This window comes from Fistularia commersonii, chromosome 25 (assembly GCF_037954325.1).
Source record: "Fistularia commersonii isolate RoL2024-O1a breed Wild chromosome 25, RoL_Fcom_v1.0, whole genome shotgun sequence".
NCBI classification, from domain to species: Eukaryota; Metazoa; Chordata; class Actinopteri; order Syngnathiformes; family Fistulariidae; genus Fistularia; species Fistularia commersonii.
This window is the reverse complement of record NC_141308.1, coordinates 3,892,501-3,914,199: the sequence shown is the minus strand read 5'-3', so window position 1 is coordinate 3,914,199 and position 21,699 is coordinate 3,892,501. Positions and strand designations below refer to the sequence as shown.

General features: G+C 38.7%; 1 protein-coding gene and 1 pseudogene across 2 annotated transcripts; both read left to right on the top strand.

Annotated features, from left to right (window-relative positions):
- The first annotated feature begins 1,131 nt into the window (after positions 1-1,131).
- On the top strand, positions 1,132-13,551 carry LOC147218878 (oxysterol-binding protein-related protein 1-like; annotated as a pseudogene).
- Positions 13,382-21,495, top strand: LOC147218877 (oxysterol-binding protein-related protein 1). 2 transcript variants are annotated; one of them, XM_086172168.1, is made up of 13 exons: positions 13,382-13,546; positions 15,232-15,424; positions 17,040-17,115; positions 17,226-17,360; positions 17,567-17,664; positions 17,793-17,975; positions 18,070-18,177; positions 18,361-18,450; positions 18,607-18,733; positions 18,856-18,957; positions 19,068-19,191; positions 19,904-19,994; positions 20,394-21,495. In XM_086172168.1, the coding sequence occupies exons 2-13, from the start codon at positions 15,363-15,365 to the stop codon at positions 20,494-20,496; spliced, it is 1,299 nt and encodes a 432-aa protein (XP_086028294.1). In that variant the 5' UTR covers positions 13,382-13,546; positions 15,232-15,362; the 3' UTR covers positions 20,497-21,495. The 2 variants fall into 2 exon arrangements, with proteins under 2 accessions (XP_086028294.1, XP_086028293.1); XM_086172167.1 differs by lacking the exon at positions 13,382-13,546 and having other exon boundaries at positions 15,239-15,424; positions 18,841-18,957; positions 19,068-19,205.
- The last annotated feature ends 204 nt before the right edge of the window (positions 21,496-21,699 follow it).

Sequence of the window (21,699 nt, the reverse complement as noted above, 5' to 3'; positions counted from 1 at the left end):
TTCTTATGAAATACTTTGCTCTTTACACAGTTGAATGTGCTGACAACAAAATCACACAAATATGATCAATGGAAATCAAATGTATTAACCCATGGAGGTCTGGATTAGGAATCACACTCAAAATTAAAGTGTAAAAACACACTCCAGGCTGATCCAGCTTTGATGTAATGTCCTTAAAACAAGTCAAAATGAATCTGTGTTGCTTCCTGAGTGGACACTATGATTTCACAGAAGTGTGATTGACTTGGAGTTACATTGTGTTGTTCAAGTGTTCCCTTTATTTTTTTGAGCAGTATACATTGCACAGAGGCTCAGATGGACACACAGAAATCAAAGTATGTAAAAAGTGATTTGACGAAACAATCAGGCTTATTTTGACAGATAATTACATGTTCTGTGGACATTTTCCAAGTAACTTTTAAATGGCCTATGATTGCCATTAAGTACTTTACAAATGTGTAAAATCCGTCACTTCTTCGTTAGTCCCGGTTGGGAGGAATTGCAGTGCTACTGTGGCAAAAGTGGTCAGAAAAGAAAAAAAGAAAAATATTATGGGGCTCTGCATTTGTACTACGTTAGAGGTAAAGAGGAGCTTTGGCCTGAATGGTTTACTTGCCGGTTTCTCAGCTAGCTTAATGTTCCCTCCTCTTGGAGAATAGAGGTGTTTTTGATGAAGTGCTTGAATCGACTGGGGGCTCTGTAGCACCCACAAACCGCAACTCTCACCTGCCAATGGTGGAATAGCAAGCCACAGCTGTCAGCCGGCTGCAGTGATTTAAATGTGATTAAATGACGTTACCGGTGCAGGGACACTTATTTCCCAGTTTTAAACCGGCGTTACGGTCGATTGAAGACAGAATCCCTTGAAATCACTACCTGTAAGTAGCTCTCTGAGCCGTGTTAGCTAGCCTTCTTGAAATTCTCACTGGTCGCAAAGTGGGACACGTCTTTTTCATTTCTGTCCCCAACAAAGTAGCACTGAGATATCAATTACTCCACAAAACCAAAGCCAGGGTATTGTGACGACTCGCACTTGTGTCAAAATACTTTCGACATGTCTTAGTAAATTTTATTTCTCCATTCGGGTGACTGAACGTCGCTAGCTTCACGGCTTGTGAGGTCAAGCGTATGATGGAGGCGGTCACGTTCGAAGAGCGGCTTCTGCTCTGTGCAAAAGAAGGGAGCTGCTTCCGAACTCAAGAGTTGCTTCAGCTGAGAACTGAACAGGCCAACTCTCTCAACATCAATTGTAGATGTAAGTGACAAGACAACAGCAGAACTTCCAGACAAGAATGCTGTGATAGATTTCTGTCTTCCTGTGTCACGCAGCCAAAATTAAAGCCAGTGCAGGATGGACCCCCCTACACCTGGCCTGTTACTTCGGACACAAGGGTGTGGTGGAGGAGTTGCTTAAGGTAAAATGCGAGAATCTGACCAAATGTTTTTTTTTAAGCAGTACACATTATTTTTAGTGTCTGGTTTGGAATTTGTAGGCGGGTGCTGATGTCAACGTGCAAAATAACATGGGTGACACACCTCTACACAAGGCAGCATACACAGGAAGAAAGGTAAGTTAATGGCAAAAGTGTCATTTCTACCCTAAGCCGACAGTCAGCTCAATGACTTTTGGTCTTCAACTTATTCTGCCCCCCCTTCCATTTTAAGCACTTCAGTTATCACATTGATCAGATTTTCTTTTCTTTCTTTTTTTCTTATTTAGGAGATTGTTTTGTTGCTGCTGCGTTATGACGCTTCTGCCAGCATAATCAATGGAACAGCTGAAATAGCTAAAGATGTCACAGAGGATGATGAAATTGTTACCATGCTTGAGGGTATGAAATTATGTAAAGTGTGTGCTCCAAGTGCATGTGCAGGCGCATGCTCACAGGAGGCCGTTCCTGTTGTCAGACTTTTTTTCTTTGTTTATACAGCTGCAGAAAGAAGAGAGATAAGGCGGATGGAGGAGAGACTTCTGGAAGCAGCTAGAGAGGGGGATGCCTCCACATTGTCCAAGCTGGTTAGAGTCTGATTCTTCTTATAAGACTAAGGCCATAACAAAATGTTTATATCTTAATAAGAATTACTTAACTAATTTGTTTTGGATTTTTTTCGCACTCTTCCTAATTTCTGCTCTAATTGTATCTAACCGACTCTCTTCCTTTAAGTGAATAACTATAGTTTTAAATATGTTGCTTTGTTTTGCCTCACTCCAGCTCAGGGAAAGCAAAGCTCCAGACATTCACTGCAAGGATTCAGTTGGCAATACACCTTTACACTGTGCTGCCTACAGAGGGCAGAAAGCCTGCATTCTGATACTACTCAAATCTGGAACTTGCACCAATATTAGAAACAACAATGGTATGTGTCTTATTCATTTTAAGGTCTTAGTTAAGCATTGGCATTTCAAAGCAGCTCAACTTGCATTTAATGTTCAACAATTTCTGAAGGACAATCCATTCAAACTCCGGGTTGTTCCATTGCAGGCCAGACAGCATTGGATCTTGTCCGCACAGATGAACTCAAACAAATTCTATCAGCCTATCAAAACAAGGTATGGACAGATTCATGACTTTTCTTTTAATCAGGGCATTCTTACATTCTTAAAGAGCTATTATTGTGCTTTTGGCCCATCAGTGCACTTTTTACAGTCTCCTCTGAATACTCTTGTGTATTTTGGACTCCTGAGCTATTTGGTCCATGCTGCTGTTACATTATTTTACACATGGGCTACAATTTCAAAATTACAAATTGCAAATTTGAATTCAAAAATAAAATGTGAAATTTCAAAAGATTTGCATGTTCTTTTCCAAATACGTTTTGTACTTGGTAGGTCCACCATTATCAATGCAGAACAGATGTTAACATTAACAATTGTTAATTAAAGGAATAAACAGAATGTGCTATTCTACATAGAGCCAATTACGAAGTTCAGGAATTGTTATTATTGCTTGGATGTGTTTTGACTGTTGCATGTTAAAAGGTCTTAAATGTGAATTGAGTTAAAAAAAAATTTGCTTGGCTGCACCAAAAACACCAGACACAGTCTGTGTTCAAGTGTCAGATTTTTTTTTCTCCATCAAAGGATGCGAGCAGTGGAGTGCAGAAGATTGAAGGCCCTCTTTGGAAGGTACCCAGATGTCAAAGTGTATTCTTTTCCTTTCCAATCAGACCACACAGTATTGGTGTTCAGGCCTGTGGAAAAACCTGATGGTGCTGGATTCACCTTCTTTTCAAAAGTACTGATTGCTGTTATATGCTGTTAATTGTCTTTGTTTATCATAATTCAGCCTGGTTTACCAATCAATGTGATTTGCAAGTAAACTAGATCAAAAGTCTTAAAACGTACAAAACTAGAGCATGTTGGTCGTTACTCGTATGTTGAAAAGTGTTTTTATGATTGTATGGTTACGTTGCTTATTAGCTCCTGACTTCTTTGACAGAATTCACGCTTTCTCGGGTGGCGTTTGTACTGGATGGTAATTGAGGATGGAACTCTGTCCTGGTACCGCAGACAGTGAGAATCTTTATCTGTGGACATTTTTTTTAGCTACTTATTTTTACCAATATTTGTCTCACGTGTTAAGGTAGTACTGTATATCAATATACACTGAATGGCATCAATTTGTTGTCCATTTTTAAAATCTAATTATGATACCCCCCCACAGACTTGATGTATTGACTGGCAGAAAACAGGGATCTACCTCTCTTGAACAATCTTACTGCATGGTATGTCATAGGGGTTACAGACAAAGTGGTATCACTCGTATTTTCCTCAGATATTTCTGTTGTCACGACACAACTTCGTAATAGTCAGCATGATTGTATGCGACTTTTTTTGGAATTTCCAGGTTAAACCATGGGATCATTGTTTCTTCATGCTCAAGTGCTTTGATGAAACTTTGCATCATTTTAAGGTCCCCACAAAGACAGATTCACTTACAAGAAAAGTGAGAGGAGTTCACTTCCTGTTTTACTTTCCCCCTTCTGTGAAAGCATCTCTTGGATCACTAAACCGTTGAACAAGATTTATTTAAACGTATTTGCTCTCAATGTTTGTCCTTCAAGAGATGGCTGGATGCAATTGAGGCCCATTCATCCTACAGCATTCACCTTTGCAGCCAGAAACAGATAATTGATAATGCAGACGAAAACAGTGCAGTTGAGAGCATGACACAAGCCCTTGGTGTAAGTTTGAATATAAATCTTTTACCATAATGTAATAAAGAACACTACTTTATCAATGTGCTGTTTTTTCATGTGTTTTTAACAGCTATCAAAGTATTTGAATATTATACAGTCCTTTTGCTTTTTAGTCAGCCAGTGTGTGGCAGCAGAAATTACAGAGCGAAGTGTCAATATTTCAATCGATGGTGAAGAACGATAAAAACTGTGGTGAGTTTCCTGGGCCTGTTGCATACCAGTGCACATTTTCCACACAACACAATCATTTTTTTGCCATTTTATTAACATCGTGAGAACACTGCTAAAGTCACTTAGAAACTGAATATTGCGCATGATCAATAATGCCTGTCATTCCATTTGCGTAAAGATTGAGGAGGAAATTCTTGGGAATTTGAGAGTCAGGCAGATGTTAAATTTTAAGATGTAACCGTAAATTAGGGGCATTTGAATCCACATGAAGCTTTTAAAATAGAGCATTTTATTCTGAAAATACAGAAGACTTGCAGCTCTATTTATTACAGTAGTCAAAGTATTTCAAGAAACACGCAAAGAATTTGAATGTCATTCTATTTTTTTTTTAAAGCTCTGGCTGCCCCTATTTTGTTGAAAGCCAAAGAAACCACTGAGCTCTCCAGAGAAACATGCGTCGCTTTACATCATTGCCTTCAATTGCTCTCAAATCACGAGGAGGTAAGTTTTTCATCTTTTAATCAGCATTTGAATTGTTTAGCAAATAAAACCAATACCATAGGTTTGCATAACAGACGACTGTTTGTGAGTTCACTTCTCTGAGAGATTGGGACTCAACCATAGCCTTCAGTCCAGCCTTAGGTTATGGCATGTATGTTCCCCAACAAATCCTCTCATACCTCCCCATAAACCTTTTCCAACATGGCGACTCCAACTGTGTCTTCTGCTGGGATTTGAAACTAATTGGCCATAACGATTCGTGAGGAAAATGATAAAACAGGTTGTGGAGGTTTTTGTGTAAGATTGACTAGTTATTCAGAATTAAAAAATAATATATGCCAAATGGGGTCTATATTTTTTGATAAATATCAAGTGAGACTTGACATATGAACCTGAAAGGAATTGAAAAGGATTCTGCATTCATGCATATTGTGCACACACTTGAATGAAGATCCATGATTTTGGATTCAATCCATTTCTTAAATTGAAAAACCCAATTTAGAAATTACATTGGTCAACAGCAACAACAATAATCAATGAATGATGTGACTGCAACACAAACGCTTACATGGTGCTAAAGATGCCTGTACTCACTGTCATGCATATGATAGTCATTCATGTGCTTCATGCACAACCAAATTTTGCACTTATTGTTTGACTGAATAATATTGAATGGTTACAAAATCTTAAAGCCACTCCTTCTAACAATACAAAATACTTCCAATTGGTGTGTGCATGCATATGTGTCCCACCTGTGCCCTTGGGGTGGTTGCCACGGGAGAGTATAATAATCACTTGCATGTGTTTTGGAAGGACACTACAAGATCCGTTTTTATGCTTAGCTGTGCATTCAGCCTGCAGATCGGTCCAGATATACACACAGCTCTAGGGAAAGGCTGTGTTCAAGCGAGGGAGCTCTACTGTGTGCATATTCATAGGTTCAGCTGGAGATGCATGCTTTTCATCTCACTCACTGAAAAAACACGCTCGCAGGCATACTTCCACATGTCAGTGAATCCAAGCTACAGAGAAAGAAGAGACAGGGGCAGCTTTCTCATCCATCATCCGTAAAGGTACAACCTAGACTTGCATTCTCTAGTTTTCTGTATTATCTTGTCATTATCCTAATAGCAGGAGATTTTGTTCCTAGTTTATTTTGGTACTGCTTATTTAAGGTTTTTGTTAAAGGTAAGTCAGTCATGACATGGAACTAATTGATGTTAGATTGAAAATGTAACCATTTTGCAAAGTGGTACTGAATGCTACAGTGCTCATTTAAAATCAAATTCATTTTTAATGTAACAGATACTGTCAAATTAAAACAAAGATTTAATGATTCTAAGATCTGATTTTACGATAATTAAAATCAAGCATTTGCAATATGATCTGTTATTGTCAGAGATAGCTGTTGCTTTTTGTGTTTTTAGTGATACAAGGTCATATCTGATTCATTTTATGTACCTGCTTCTGATTTGAAAATACAGCAAAAATGTCACTGGATAATTGTTGGATTCATCTGTGAACATTTGTCTATGGCACTATGATTTGTGGACAACTAGAGACCTTTAAATATTCAAAATTTTGTATGTATGACAGCTTCTTAATAACACCTTCTATATACATTAATGTGTCTAATCCACATTGTTGAAATTTGAATAAACAATTGGTCATGTGCATAAATTAAGTCAACCAAAAGGAAAAGGTCATAATATTGGACACTTTATTTATGAAAACTGTGTTGCGCTATTGAATGAAGTGTCTCAGCAAGCATGTTACATCTACTCTTCTTCTGAGCCGCTGCTTCTACTTCTACTAACAGGATTATATTTCCTACACTGCTGAGATTGGCTGTGTCAGGCAGCATTAACTTTAATTCCATTATCTCATTGTCCTGTGATTTACATGTTGCAATGTCTATTGTACATTACATAAGTTATCATGTAATAATTTGCTGGTGGAACTATGTAGAGCTGTATAGGAAAGTGCGATCTAGAAAAACATTTGTTGCTCAAAGGGTTGTATGGCAATTACAATACTGCCCTTGAGGAGAGACAATGTAGCCTGACCCACTTCAGTAGCAGCTGCAGAACAACAGAGTCTATAGTAATTAGCTAGTGTTTAACTCGTACTGTTTATACAGGACTAAGTATGGTTGTTTTGGGACTACATGACACCTAAATGTAATGTTCAAATACATAATATATGGCTATGTCTGCCTTTAGACTTTCATTATTAAAACTATCCAAGCATTTAAATAGTGCTCATACTGGATTTAAAGATATACTGGATTAAAAATAATCTATAAAAATACTTGGAGTCGTTTTAAACATTTCTGGTTTTATATTTTATTGTTAGATATCTGGTTTTTAAAGCAGCATCATTTCAAATTTTATGTTATAATTTTGAACTAATCCAATGTATGTTGCCCTGCATTAAGCAAAAACAGCATCAGAAAAAAATAAAGGGGCCTTGATGAATGAAAACAAGAGAAAAGCCAACTATCATCAACTATTTAACAGTTGTAAAATTGCTGTTTGGCTCTTTTTCTTTGGCCTTTCCAGGCAGCAGGGCTCCGCACCTGTCAAGAAAAAGAGAAGGGTAGTTACAGCATGTTTCTCTGTTAGTTGCGACACGCAAAAAAAAACTGAGTCAGTATTTCTTTGATAGCAGGGGACAAGCAGTTTGTTGTGATCCTCTTTTTTTTTTGTGTGTCCTGCTGTCATTTTTCAAACTTTAAGATCCTTTGAACACCTGTGGATCTGAGAGATCAAGTTTTGCTTAACCTCAAACAATTGCCAAATGGGTTACTGTCCTACTTAATGTCGTGTTTGTAACATGGATCCTACAGCAGCTTCTTTTTTAAGCACATGAGGCCTGATATTTTAAATATTTCTTGTTTTTGTGACTCCTTTGCTCATTTGTACACATTTTAAGAGGCATCTGGTACATTTCCATGCAATCTTTACTTAATCACGTTACACAAAGTTAGTTTCACTGCAAAGGTCTCTCATTGTGAATTGAGGTGCTGATTATTGTCAAACCCCTCTATATATCAAGAATAGGTGTATAGCTCCGATTTATTTATTTGTTGAATATTTATTTTTTTTCCATGCCAGCACAGAAGGCAGATTTGAGAAGGAAGTTAGAGCTCCCCTCTTTTGGGTGTTAACCAGGGAGAAGCATCCCTTCCAGGCTTCAAGCATCAGCTGGTCTTAAAATAGCACTGTTTGTGCTCAGGCGTGAGGGTGCAGTGAGAATGAAAGAGCTAGCTCCAATAGTTACACAAAAGTGTTCTGTTCCTGGATGGGTTCTTAAGCCAAGTCCCTCAGAGGGTTAGTGTTCACAGCCACTCATTTATGATATATTGCATTGGGGGCATGAATTATCTAGGGTAACAAAAATCTTGTGAATGCACATGGTTTCACTGTATTTCGAAATTGTCCTGGCCTTATCTGTCTGCCTAGCTCTGTTTGCTCTGACTGAGAGGTAATTATAACAACAAAAAAAGACAGATAGTCCCAGGATAACACATTAAAATACTGAGGTGTATCAACTGAGATTTGGAATCCACGAGCAGATATTAAAGTAACAACAAACTTTAAAGATTTGACGTCTGTTCATATCGATTACAATATTATATGTAATCTGATTACTGGCACCATATTTCCACAAATAACTTGACTCAAGTGACATAAATTACACCAATGCAACCTGAGGGGGGCGCAAGACAGAGTCTTTCAAAGCCATCCCCAAACCCGGGTAAAACCAGAAGGTTGTGCAGGAAGGGCATGCAGCCTAAAACTTTGGCCAAAACCAAATTAGCAAATAGAATCTACGACTCTCATACTGGATCGGTTGATGTCTGGGCAAACAACAACAACCGCCATTGGTGCAGATAACCTACAGTGTACCAGTGGAAATTGAGCTGCTGTGAGTCAAAGCTGGAGAAGAAGAATGCATGTTCGGAAGCAGAGAGAAAAAAGGAAAGACAGAGTAGGGACCTTGAATATAGTGATGATGCTAGAGATTTGGTCGACATGGTATAAAGAAGGAAGGGTGGATATACCTTGTCCATGATATCAGGTGGAAAGGTGACAAGGCCAGAAGCTTAGGTGCATGTTTTAAGTACTATCGTGGTATTGATAAGAGGAGAAACGGATGAGGTGTTATATTGAGGGGGGAGTTTGTAAGGAATGTTCCGGAGGTGAGAGTCTGAAGCTGGAAATTGAACATCTGATGCTCACTGTTGTTAGTGGCTGTGCCCCACAGTTGAAGTGTACAATAGAAGAGAGGGAGACATGGTAGACTTAGCAAAAAGGATGGAAATAGCTGTCGTGAATATTTTCTTTCAGAAGAGGCAGGACCATTGGGTGATTTAATAGAGTGGAGGTAGCAGCACACACGTGACTACATCTTGTGTAGACAATGTCACCTGAAGATCAGTGACTGCAAAGTAGTGGTAGGCAAGAGGTGACAGCATAGTATGGTGGTTTATAGGATGAATCCGGTGACAAGGAAGAAAACAAAGTGCAGAATACTGGACAACTACAGCTAATGTTATCAGGGAGACGATTGGGGGAGTTGTTGGTGGGACGTCTGAAAGAAAAGTAAATCTGTAGGCGTGGTGGAAATAGGAAGTGCAGGGGTGTATACAGAGAAAGGAATAATCAGACAAGAAGTGGGACTTGCCAACTGAGGGGACTGAAGAGAACCAACAGGAGTACAGGGAGCTGCATTGCAAGGTAAAGGTAGGGATACCAAAGGCCATACAAAGGGGGTATGATAAATTGTATGCTAAGTTGGACAGTAACGAGAGAATGATTTATGTATGTTGGCAAAAACAGGGAGAAATTGAAGGATGTGCAGGGGGTTTGGATAATTAAGGATAGAGGCATGTATTGACAGGTGCCAGGTGAGTGATGGGAAGTTGGAAAGAGTACTTTGAAGAGCTGATGAATGAGGAAAATGAAAGCGTGAAGGGTAGAAGAAATGACTACTGTGGACCACTAAGTGATTAGTAACAGTGAGTAAAGAGATTAGTAAAGATGAAGTGAGGACAGCATTGAAGAGAATGAAGAGTGGAAAGGCATTTGGACCTGATAATATACCTGTGGAGGTATGGAAGTGTGTAGGAGAGGTGGCAGTTGAGTTAGTAAGCTTATTCAACAGGATCTTAGAGCGTGAGAAGATGCCTGAGGAATGAAGCAGTGCGATGCTTCCCATTTTTAATAAATAAGAGAGATGTGCAGACAGGGTGCCAAGAGAGGAACAATAATATTGTATGAGAAAGTCTGGAGCAGCAGAGAAGTATGTGTAGACTGGTGATGGATATGTATGCAAGTTGTGAGACCTGTGCTGTAAGTGTGACGGAAGTTGAAGTTGGGAGTTCGGACTATATCAGGAATCAGCTCTGAGCCCCTTCTTGATTGCAGGGGTGATGGACAGGCTGACAGGTGGGGTTAGGCAGGAATCTAATTGGATTATAATGTTGGCAGATGGTATGCACTTGAAAGGAGAGGAAGGTTAGTTCCTGCAAGACAGAATGTACGCATGTGAATGAGAAGGACTCAAATGGCATGGTGAGGCTACAGGGAGTGGAGATAAAGGTGTATGATTTTAAGTACTTTCAGTCAACAGTCCACAGCAATGGAGAGTGTGGAAAAGAATGGAAGAAATGCATTCAAGCGGTTAGAGAAAGGTTTCAAGGGTAACGTGTGAACAGAGTATCAGCCAGAATGAAAGGAATGTTGTAGAAGACAGTGTTGAGACCAGCAATACTGTATGGTCTAGAGATAGTGGCATTGCAAAAAAAGATGACTAGCGGAGATGATGTTCAACAGCACATGTTAAATTTTTCAGAGTTAACATGAGAGAAGCCTAACTGAGATTGCTCAGTCATGCACAGGAGTAATAGTGAATATATTGGTAGAAGGATATTGGGATTCGAACTGTCAGGCAGGAGGCCTTAAAGAAGACCAAGCAGAAGATTTATGGATGTAAAGAAAGAGGACATAAAGTTAGTTGGTGTGGCAGAAGAGGATACAGAGAATAGTGTTAGATCAGGGGTAGGGCTTTGTCAAAATCTTCTTGTCTTGGCAATTGGACTTGAGTTTCCTCACTTGAAGGTATTTCACCCCTCATCCATTGGAAGAAACTCAAGTCCAGCTGCCAAGAAAAGATGATTTTGGCAAGTATTCCCCATGTTCTGGATGACTGAGAACCTCCACAGACAGTAGGGATGGGCAAACTTTTTGACTTGCAGGCCACAGTGGGTTCTAAAATTTGACAGAGGGGCCAATCTAGGAGCAGATGGATGGATTGTTTGTATGAACTAATATGTGATATAGCTAGAAGAACATTTAAAAGCCATTACATGAAAGGAGTTGGCCTTTTAGCAAAGCATGACCATGCAAGGCTCATTGTACAACTTATTTTCCTGAGGCATTGATTTCTTAACACAGGAGAGAAACTCACATTCAGTTTCAGTGGGAACAGTGTTGTTTATCTTCCTTTTTTTTTGCATCAAAGTCCAGAGTTAGTTTTGCTGATGCACTTCTCAGGATGGATCTGAAGGTGTTGGTCAGTTAACTTGGATCTGTGACAGGTTTTGTTGGTGTTCATGATGCAGAATGTGATGCTCATGATGCTGATGCTCACATACAGTATACTGTAGGTTGTCCTCTTTCCCTTCCCAGTGGACAGGTTGTCATGTGTGCCATGGGAGACCTCTTGGAACCTACCTTGTCTGTCTCCTCACTCTGGTGCCGGACTCCAGGCGCCCCCGCTGGGCCTTGTGCACCCTCGGCTGGCTTTGGGAGCCCCAATGCTCAATGTCTACGTTTCTGTAATCTTCCCATTTTTTACTGAAAGGTTCAAAGGGAAAAGCAAAAAATAATCAACAGGCTGTATATGGCCAATGGGCGGTAGATTGCCAATGTATGGGTCTGATTGAGGAGGTTTATTCGCTGTGGTGACCCTTGAAGGGAGTAGCCAAAAGGAAAGCAGTAGTGACACATTTCACCAATTTCAGGGGGAGGCAACAGATTGCTTGAAAAGTTTGGCTGAGAATGAATCATGCCATACAACCCTTGATGTCAAGTGACACATCTGTATTGTATTTCAAATTTTAATTTCCTTTTTGTGACCGCACTATTGCCTTTCTGACCTGTCCAAATCAATTAAAACCACTAACTGTCAGCAGCAATAACAAATTGTACTTTTTATAGATTTCAATGTCCAAAACATATACTTAGATGTACTTTAGAATGGATATATTTCAATTACTAATCAGCATATCTGCACTTTTGTAGTTTATTTAACATAGGCAATACTAATCAGCACAAAATTAAATGTCACCCAATATTTTACCTACATCCTTTATGTACCCTGTCTTCGAAGAACAACTCCTTCATAATGGCTCACATGGAATGCAAAAGGGCTTCTGTCAACTGTTTTTAATGTATTCCATATGAATGTTCATCTGAGTCATTTTAGTTGTATGTATGGCTTGGATGTCAATTACCAGTCGTAAATAAGTTGTCATTGGAGGGTAGATTTTTGTTCATTTCTTTTTAATTAACTCAAGTGCCTCCAAGTTACCTTGCAAGATTCAGCCAAATAGTAAAATAATTTTTTACCTACTGTTTTGTCATTAATGACCAATATTGAGACAGGATTGCAGAAATTGCTGGGTTTCAATAGAAGACATTGGATCTGCATCACAGTTTGATTTGTCTGCTTCTGTTTTTCTTAGATCCAGCATCCTTGCTATAGGGTTTTCCCATCTTTGTAGATTGAATTTGGGTTTTATCAGTCCCATGGTTTCAGTGTTTTTCCCTCATAACATTTTTATTTGTTCATGCATTACTTTTTTGGTCCATTTGTTCCAATGCTAGGCCACCCTCTCTTCTCTAAACACAAGGAAACACTAATCTTATTTGTCCTATAGCTGCTTGGCTCAGGTATCACTGAAGAGACACTCGATCCAGGGTTTCAGAGCTCTCAGAGACAATGGTGTTTGGAGCCAAAGGAAACCAGATCTCTGAGCTGGACATAAATGACCTGCCATCAAAGCCAAAATGACAAATGGTGGCTATCTAATAGATCGATCCACTTCTTCATCAAACCATCAGTCAGTCACAAAGTTGCCAGCAACACTGGCTACTTCTAAAAAATATCATAAAAAAGCTGCATAAATTATAAGAATATTTGAGATGATCCGATACCACTTGGCTTTCCTTTATTCCAATTCTAAGACCTAATCTTGAGTGTTATAGGATTTCAATAGTAGGGTTCCATCTGTAGAAACCAACGTTTTAGCAATCTGGTGTAGTTGCATCATTTGTTTATGACATGGCATTCATACAACCTTTGTAAAAGCTCAAACCTTTCTATCCAAAGAATAAATACAATGTTTGTTTTTTTTTTATTTTTTAGCCTGCTCCTTTGTAACAACAGCTCTAAACAACTTGTACAGTGGTCTACATGTTGGTCCTGTGCCTTTAGGTGTGGAGCCTGAAATTAGAGCAGGAGGTGGAGAAGAACAAGGCTCTGGCAGAGGCTCTGCAGACCATTGCAACTGAGCACCACGAACTGAAGCAGTCCCTGTGTAAAAGCAGAAAGTCCTCTACCCTGCGACCCCTCACTGAAGATGACTTTTATGATGCTACATCAGGTTAGCACTCTCCAGGTGGACTGATAGTAATGTGGGAGGGTGCACATGTAATTTCATATCGTATTGGAGACAGGATTTAGAGTTTAACATTGCTTGGCTTGCTGGCATTAATTACACATTTTGGCCAAATCAAATCAATCCAGTGGCATACACTTGATCTTTTACTCTTTTGAGGTTCACTTTAATTTGTATGACCATCCCTACCATGTATGATTATTGTGATGTAATTTACAGATCAGCATGTGATGGGCTTGCTCCACAAACCATTCAGTTTATATCAAATGCTCCTTTGTTGAACGCACCGTTTTTCTTTTATCTGGCCATCATTGCACATTCACTGCAAAGTTCAATGATTTATGTAAAAATGCAACCCTACCCCCCCACCTTGATCAACAGTTGCATACCTCATCGTCTGCATAGAACACCTGTCAACCTGGTTCTGTAGATTGTCCCAATTACAAACTCTGCAGTATATTTGTTGTCCTCTCAGTCTGCTGCAGTCAGAAACTGGAATAAAATTACAAAAACACACAGGCTGGATGCTCTCATCTCTAAGGCAGCTCTCTTTGCAAAATTGAACTGTGCCGGCACAATGACAATTAAAAATCTCAAGTCTTAAAGACAGCTGGTATCACAGATGTTTTGAAAGAAAAATACTGTTGTCCTTCAGACTGCCAGCCCAACCTGTGTGTCCTCATTGTGTGTGTATTTTGGATCTGCCATTGTATAGTATTGTGTTCTTTGTTGTAGCCCTTTCTTCCTCAAAAGGCCCCACCTTTTGCCAGGCCACAATTATTAATAAGTGCCTGCTCCTGATCTGTCCTGTTGCGTTAAATAAAAAAACTAAATCTCAGTACCATACTCTACCTAAGTATCTTATTCTACCTAAGTAGAATAAGGGTGAAGAGTGCATTGTTCCCTTCTTGTTAAAAGTCTTTTGTTGAAAGAAAGCCTTGTTTTAATTTCTGATTGGACATTTTCGAAGTACAGTTGATAAATCATTTAAATGTACAGTTTTAACATTTGATGGAGTGTTACAAAGGCTGCTTGTTTTTGTTTTGTTTTTTTTTGTCCCAGCATTGCCATAGTGCCAAAATGATTATTTACTGTCGACTTACTTGAATAACATTGTTGTGAACGGTGATGCAATCTTTCTTTGGGATCATTGCATTATTCATGAATAGCTATAAGAAAGTAATCTAATAATGGCAATAATCTCCTGGCCAAAGACCCTAGACTGTGCACAAAGTGCACATTCTGGTTGAGTAAAATTTGTAAAACGGAACAGGTGAGTAGCTGCTGAGTGTGGCACGGCAGATTACTGTTGTGTCTAAATTAAGAATTTATATACAGCATAGGCACATAAAATGAGCCTGTTTAAGTTTGTTTAGCATATTCAGTCCATCATAATATGCAATACCACATTGATTTATTGTTCTCCTGTTTTGGCTTGGGGAGGAGTAGCAAGGATAGAACAAACAGTGAGGAAATTAAGCCTTTGTCTGGCTCCTCATTGGAACACAATCCTCAGGTGGGGTTTGTGTAGCTGCAGGGAGGGGGAAGACTAGTTGAAGTGCTTATTGATGACAGTAAACTAGTGAGGCTGCATGTCTGCTGCTTCCTGTTCCTGCCACTTGAAACCTGTTTGGCATGAACTGGCATCTGCCCCCGTCATCATCCCACAGAGTCGGAGTCAGAGCTGTCTGTGAGTGGATTCCTTTCTGTGGCAAGTCATTCCTGTGAAGAGGACGAGGGGAGAGACACCCCCCTTTGCAACAGCCTCCAAAATCCCAGCACACTCAGGGCGGTTACCAGTATGTCAGGGGATGGTAACCATGGCAGCCAACCAGCCCAGTACAATGGTGTGAAGAAGCACAGGTGGGACATGTTCCAGTTACGATATCATGCTTGTTTACTGTTGCTAATGGACCAGTAGAAAACATAAATGTCCATGGTCAATGTGCATCAGACTTATTCAAAGTTGTTTAGTTGGGATCATCATTAACATGGTTTTTCAGGGATTCTGTCATATGTGACATTTGACATAGCCAACACTTGGAGATACTTTAAAACATTCCGTTCAGTTAATTTATTCTGTGCGAGTCAGATGACAAATTGCAGATAACAGTGAGCCAGAAGATGGGCAGGTGAATGGAGCAAATGTAACAGGACTCTACCTTTCTAACCTTGTCTGTTTTTTGCACATGTTGTTGTTTGAGCTTCTGAGAATAGCTTCTGGTGTTTGTTTTTGGAGCTGCATTAAATTCTCCAAACAGTCCTCAGTGCACTTGGTAGCTTTTCCTTTTGTTTCTTGAAAATTGAACAATTGATTTAATTTATATTGATCCTGATCCTAAATTTTCTCTCTTAAACCAACAATTGATCCATGAATAATTTATCCTTATCTGGCTCATTGTCAGAGTAGGAAGAAATGAGACTGGCTGACCAGCTCGCTGTATATATGTGTAGATAGTGCAAATGCATTAAATTTCATTAAAAAAAAAAGTCTATTCGGAGAAACTGCTGCCATTCAAAGGACTGTGGTAAATGTTGAAAAATGCACTACAACAGCATTTTATCATATTCTACAGCAAATGAAAAGCATTTGTCTTTTCTATATTATGCCTAATGTCCAGTCAAAGTCTCCATGTATCAGTCTGATATTGACTGTATTACTGACAAAGTGCATAGTCATTTCAACAGGTTTTCTCATCTGCAAAGCTTGTTTCAGAGGAGCGGAAATATGTCTGCATATAGATAGAATCAACCAAAATTAATTTGCTCTGATGGAGCACTAACTTGGCCAAAAGAGAAGTAGACCACTGTTGACTTACTACTTAGAAATGGAATAAATCCCAGCCCTGCCATTGGTTCCATTTCTCATTGTTGTATTTCAGTTGATTCTTCAGCAGCCAAACACCCACACATTCTGCCTCCACTTCAAGATTCAAAGTGTTTATTGTCATGTGTACAGTGTGGAAACGTTTTCCCTATACAATTAAATTCTTACTTTGCTGTTCGCAGTGCATTTAGATATCTATTGATAATACATTCACTGACAATATCTGTAAAACTATGCACAGCACAATTTCACCAGTTGCAGCTATCAATAGTCAAAATAAATATTTTAAATAATTGTTATTAGAAATGTGCTCCTTTGAACAGCTCCTTGGTTCATTATCTGTAAAGTATAAGAGCATTTTTTACAAAATGATCAGGCTGCTATTATGTTTCATCACTAGCTTTCTAACTCTGAACTTCACTCAAGTTTTTTTAAGTGACATATGTTGCATCCTATGCCATATTAGAAAGTTAATTAATGAAGTCTGGGTTAATGAAAGGGGGAAAAAAATGGTGTTGACTGTCTGCATGCTACATGTTTCACTGACCCATGAAGATGATAGAGAATAGGCATCATACATGCTATGTGCAAGAAAACTGAATCATATTTATTCATACTTTATAGTCTCCTCTTTATATTGGTTGTCTATAGGGCATCCCTACCGGCACCCATGTTTGCCAGGAATGATATCAGCATCTGGAGTATCTTGAAAAAATGTATTGGCATGGTGAGAATATTCTCTAATATAAATCATTTTCCCTGCTATAAACAATCATTTGGACATCAATTGATTTATACATGTTTTATGCTTTTTTTCCCCTCGATGTTTTCTTCAAGGAGTTATCAAAGATTGCCATGCCTGTTGAATTTAATGAGCCTCTGAGCTTCCTCCAGCGACTCACAGAGTATATGGAGCACACCTACCTAATCCACCAGGCCAATAGTACAACTGACTCAGTTGAACGGATGAAGGTACACAGTGTGAATATATAGATACATACATTAACTACATTATTTATGCTTCATTATTTGATATCAGCTTCAACATTGCTGGGTTTAGAATAATATTCTTTTGAACATAGCATCGGTGTTATACTATGGAACTGATAATATGTCTTATTAGTAAAATAGCAGTTTATTGAGCTGGAATAATCCCAACAGAAGTCCATGCTGTGTAGTGTGTTGCAGCCTTTGCTGTGTCAGCTGTGGCATCCCAGTGGGAGAGGACCGGGAAGCCCTTTAACCCACTGCTAGGCGAGACATATGAGCTAATCAGGTAAACCACAGGTTTTATCAACTTTTTATCAAAAATAAGTGTTTTTGGTCAGTTAACATAATATTTTAGGAAGATCAAGTTATTTGTTGAATTTTGGGACAGTAACAACTGTCTTTTTTGTGTATCAGAGATGATTTGGGTTTTAGGTGGGTGTCAGAGCAGGTGAGCCACCACCCACCAGTCAGTGCCTTTCATGCTGAAGGCCTCAAGCAGGATTTTGCTTTCCATGGTTCAATCTATCCCAAACTCAAGTTTTGGGGTAAAAGTATCGAAGCAGAGCCCAAGGGAATTATCACCTTGGAGCTCCCCAAGTGAGTGCAAAGATTCAAAGCTTTTATTGGTTATATTCAAACTCCTTTTTGGTTGTTCAACCCTATTTTACTTTCATTATTGTTGCGTTCACAGACATAATGAATCATACACCTGGACAAACCCTACCTGCTGTGTCCATAATATCATTGTTGGACAGCTGTGGATTGAGCAGTACGGAAACATGGAAGTCATAAATCACAAGTAATGATCTTTTTTATTGACTTTGCAAATATTTGCTTAAATAATATTCTGCTTGGGCTCCACTGGCAAGTGGTGATCTATGTTTCAAAATACTGTTTCTTGATCACTACAGACTAGTAAACTAGTTACCGGTATATTTGAATACCTCAAATCAAAAATAAAACTGGTAATATTTTGTCACAGGACTGAAGAGCGATGCAGCATGACATTCAAGCCATGTGGCCTTTTTGGAAAAGAGCTTCATAAAGTGGAGGGGTATATCCTTGATAAAAGGTGTCATCTGCCCTTATATTTGATGTTGTGTTTTCATCCATAACATTAAGTAGAGATGGTCATTATTTGGATTTATGACGTATCGTTATTATAAGTTTCATCATATGACTATAACTCAAGGCTAAAATGTATTTAACATCTAATCTTTCTATGCAGCAAAAAAAAGCTGTGTGCAATCTATGGCAAATGGACTGAATGCCTGTACACAGTAGACCCAGTGACCTTTGATGCCCACAAAAAGTCAGACAAAAAGAATTTAGAGGGGAAAAAGGTCAACAAACGGGTATTTGATATTTTTTTGGACATATTTTTGATATTCTTCAAATGACTCTTCTATTCTCTGTCCTGTTGTTAGAGTCTTAAAAAATATCCTAATGTGTCTCTGCTCAGAGTAGTGTGGATGAGGAACCAGAGGAGATGCCTCCACCCGAGGCAGAAACAGTCCAGGTCATCCCAGGGAGTGAGCTAATCTGGAAGATCACACCACGGCCTGACAACTCAGCACAGGTATGGGCAGTGGAAAGAGGTGGAACATTTGAAAAGCATTATTTTGATTTCCATACTCCTTTGTAAAATCCTATCAAAATTGTGCACTAATTTTGTTTTCCCTCTGGCAGTTTTATGCATTTTCCACATTCGCCATGCAACTAAATGAGCTAGACAAGGGCATGGTGGGAGTATTGCCGACCACAGACAGTCGCCTCAGACCTGACATCCAGGCAATGGAAAATGGAGATATTGGTACAGTTTTTGAAGTGAATCAGGATTCATGTTATTTAAAACAAAAAAAAAAATATGCTCTCTAAGCTTTACTTTTCGCTATTTTTATTAAACAACTGCTTTGCAGTCCTTTTTAAGCACTGGTAATTCAGTTTTCCACACTGGTATAATCTACTCTGAAAAATAATTTGATTTGCCATTCTGTGTTACCCACCAGAATATGTGGGTAAAACTGCATGCTGGCAGGAAAATATCTCTACAATAGAAGCAGAATTTAAACTGAAAAGACTGAGCCTTTGTATCAGTCTGACAATTAGTAACCCTTGCTGCTAAGATAATCAGACTCTTTTTCAATTCACACACTTAGCAACATTTAAATTGTTGTAAAAATAGCAGTCAGTTGTTGAATTATAATTTCTATTCAATAGAGTATGTCCAAGGTTGCTGAGTAAAAAAGAGCACATTTTCCATGAAAGTCATTTTAAAAATGCATGCATTTTTTCATTATTAAAATTAATTTGATGTGTAATGAATTACTCTCTTGAGAAATATACCCAACACATGTCACAAATAACAACCCTCTTTTTTTAAGGGAAAAACTTAACACTCCATCTGAAGGGAAACTACTTCAGGGCAGTTTTATTATACTATCATGTACCTAGGAAATAATTTAGTGAGAGACCATATTACACACCCTGACATATTTATCTACCTTGTTTCTACACCTTCATAGATCTTGCAAGCACAGAAAAGAAGAGACTTGAGGAAAAACAGAGAACAGCCAGGAAAAACCGCAGCAAGTCATCAGATGAATGGAAAACAAGGTGATTTGTTGTAATAGAATCAAGCCATTACAGATTTAGATCAGCTATGCTTATTGCTCCTCCATGATGTCTTTTGTTGTCAACCGTTCCATAATGTTTGCTTTAACTGACAAGGAGTCTCTGTTCAAACCAAGGTTTGATTCATTGCTTTGTTAAAATGCTGCGGTTTCTTCTGGTGTGAGGTGCTGCAGTATACCACCCTCCATAGGGCTGTGTGCACAATTACAAGTGCACATTCTTTAAAACTGAAAACACAGACAATGGATCTTTAAATTGAAACCAAGGTGCCTCATTGTAAAACTCACATCCTCAGAAAAATAGCTGTTTATGTTTTTTTGATTTTGTCCATATTTTTCCCGATGTTTTAACTGCAAACTCTGGTCATTCTTAAATTTCCAGGTGGTTTCAGCAAGGACTCAACCCTCACAACAAAGCACAGGACTGGCTTTACTTGAAAGGCTACTGGGACAGGAACTACACTCAGCTGCCTGACATCTACTGATCATTTTATTATCAGGCACAGAAACACACTAGACACATGGATGTCTGTATGATTTTTCTCTCTGATCTATACAAAGCCATATGGACATTTTCAGCTAAAATACGGTATGCTTAACTTTGGCAAACACACAACTGAAATGGCTCTAAGGTGTTGTATCTTGATTCAACTATATATTTTTCCTTTAGTGATGTGTGGATAACAACAGCACAAAGTCCCTTATTGCGGTTCTTGGGCATTGTGGTGTAGTGTTTTGTTTTTTAATAATAGGTTTCAGGCTTAGTACAGATAGTGTTTGAATAGGTCACTTTTACTTTGTGTGGCTTTTCCACACTGGCGATGAAAATAAATTCCCTGCTGGTTATGAATACATTTCCTCATAATCCGCTTGATCGCAGCATCAGTGACACCACACAACCAGACGTGGAGACAGCATTGTGCATAATTACCGTAGACATCCATTTTACTTGTCTATGCATATTATTATGTGGTGAAAAATATGAAAATGGGCCATTGGGGCACATTTGTTTTCATTCTGCAGATCAAGCACAATGATTGGTGTGAGATGATTTCACCAGATCTGTTCAAAAAACTCATTGTCTGTTATCAACACAAGTCGATCATGGAATCTTACCATTTTAAAATAATACAAGTAGACACTGTTTTTATGAAATAAAAAATGATGTAAAACATCTTAAGTACTTAATATTGTAGACAGGTTGATAGAATTCAATGCTGTGTCTGTGTGTCTGTGTAGACAGTGGCATTTCAAAGGTACAACGTATACTTTTAGATGTGTGTAAGGGTCTTGACATTGCTGACATATATCTCTACTGTATGCATACAGAATAAGATCTTTAATGTAGCAAGAAAACTATATGCATCACAATAACTATGCAAGCCTTACCTATTTCAATCAAGCACTGAATGTTCTGTTTTGTCGACTGCCAGTAGTTTTTACCTTTTCCCTCTAATCTTTGGGCATAAAACCAGAATTTGTATCATTGCTAAATAAAAGTAGGAATGTACTTGAATCATGTTTTAATTTGCTTCATTGAACTAGTTTTGGGTAGCTGCTCCTTAGTTTAAATATGACCAGATCATGGAAAGACTTTATTTTATGAATAACATGAAACCAAAGTATCTTTATGAAAAGGGAAACTTCAACAAGAAACTGCTGGGAGCTTTCTTGTGAGCACCGGTGGA

Coding starts and splice junctions, on each gene's coding strand:
- LOC147218877 (XM_086172168.1), top strand. CDS start 15,363: ATGTCAGGGGATGGTAACCATGGCAGCCAACCAGCCCAGTACAATGGT. Junction 15,425..17,039: donor AATGGTGTGAAGAAGCACAG/GTGGGACATGTT, acceptor GGTTGTCTATAG/GGCATCCCTACCGGCACCCA. Junction 18,734..18,855: donor GGAAAAAGGTCAACAAACGG/GTATTTGATATT, acceptor AGTGTGGATGAG/GAACCAGAGGAGATGCCTCC.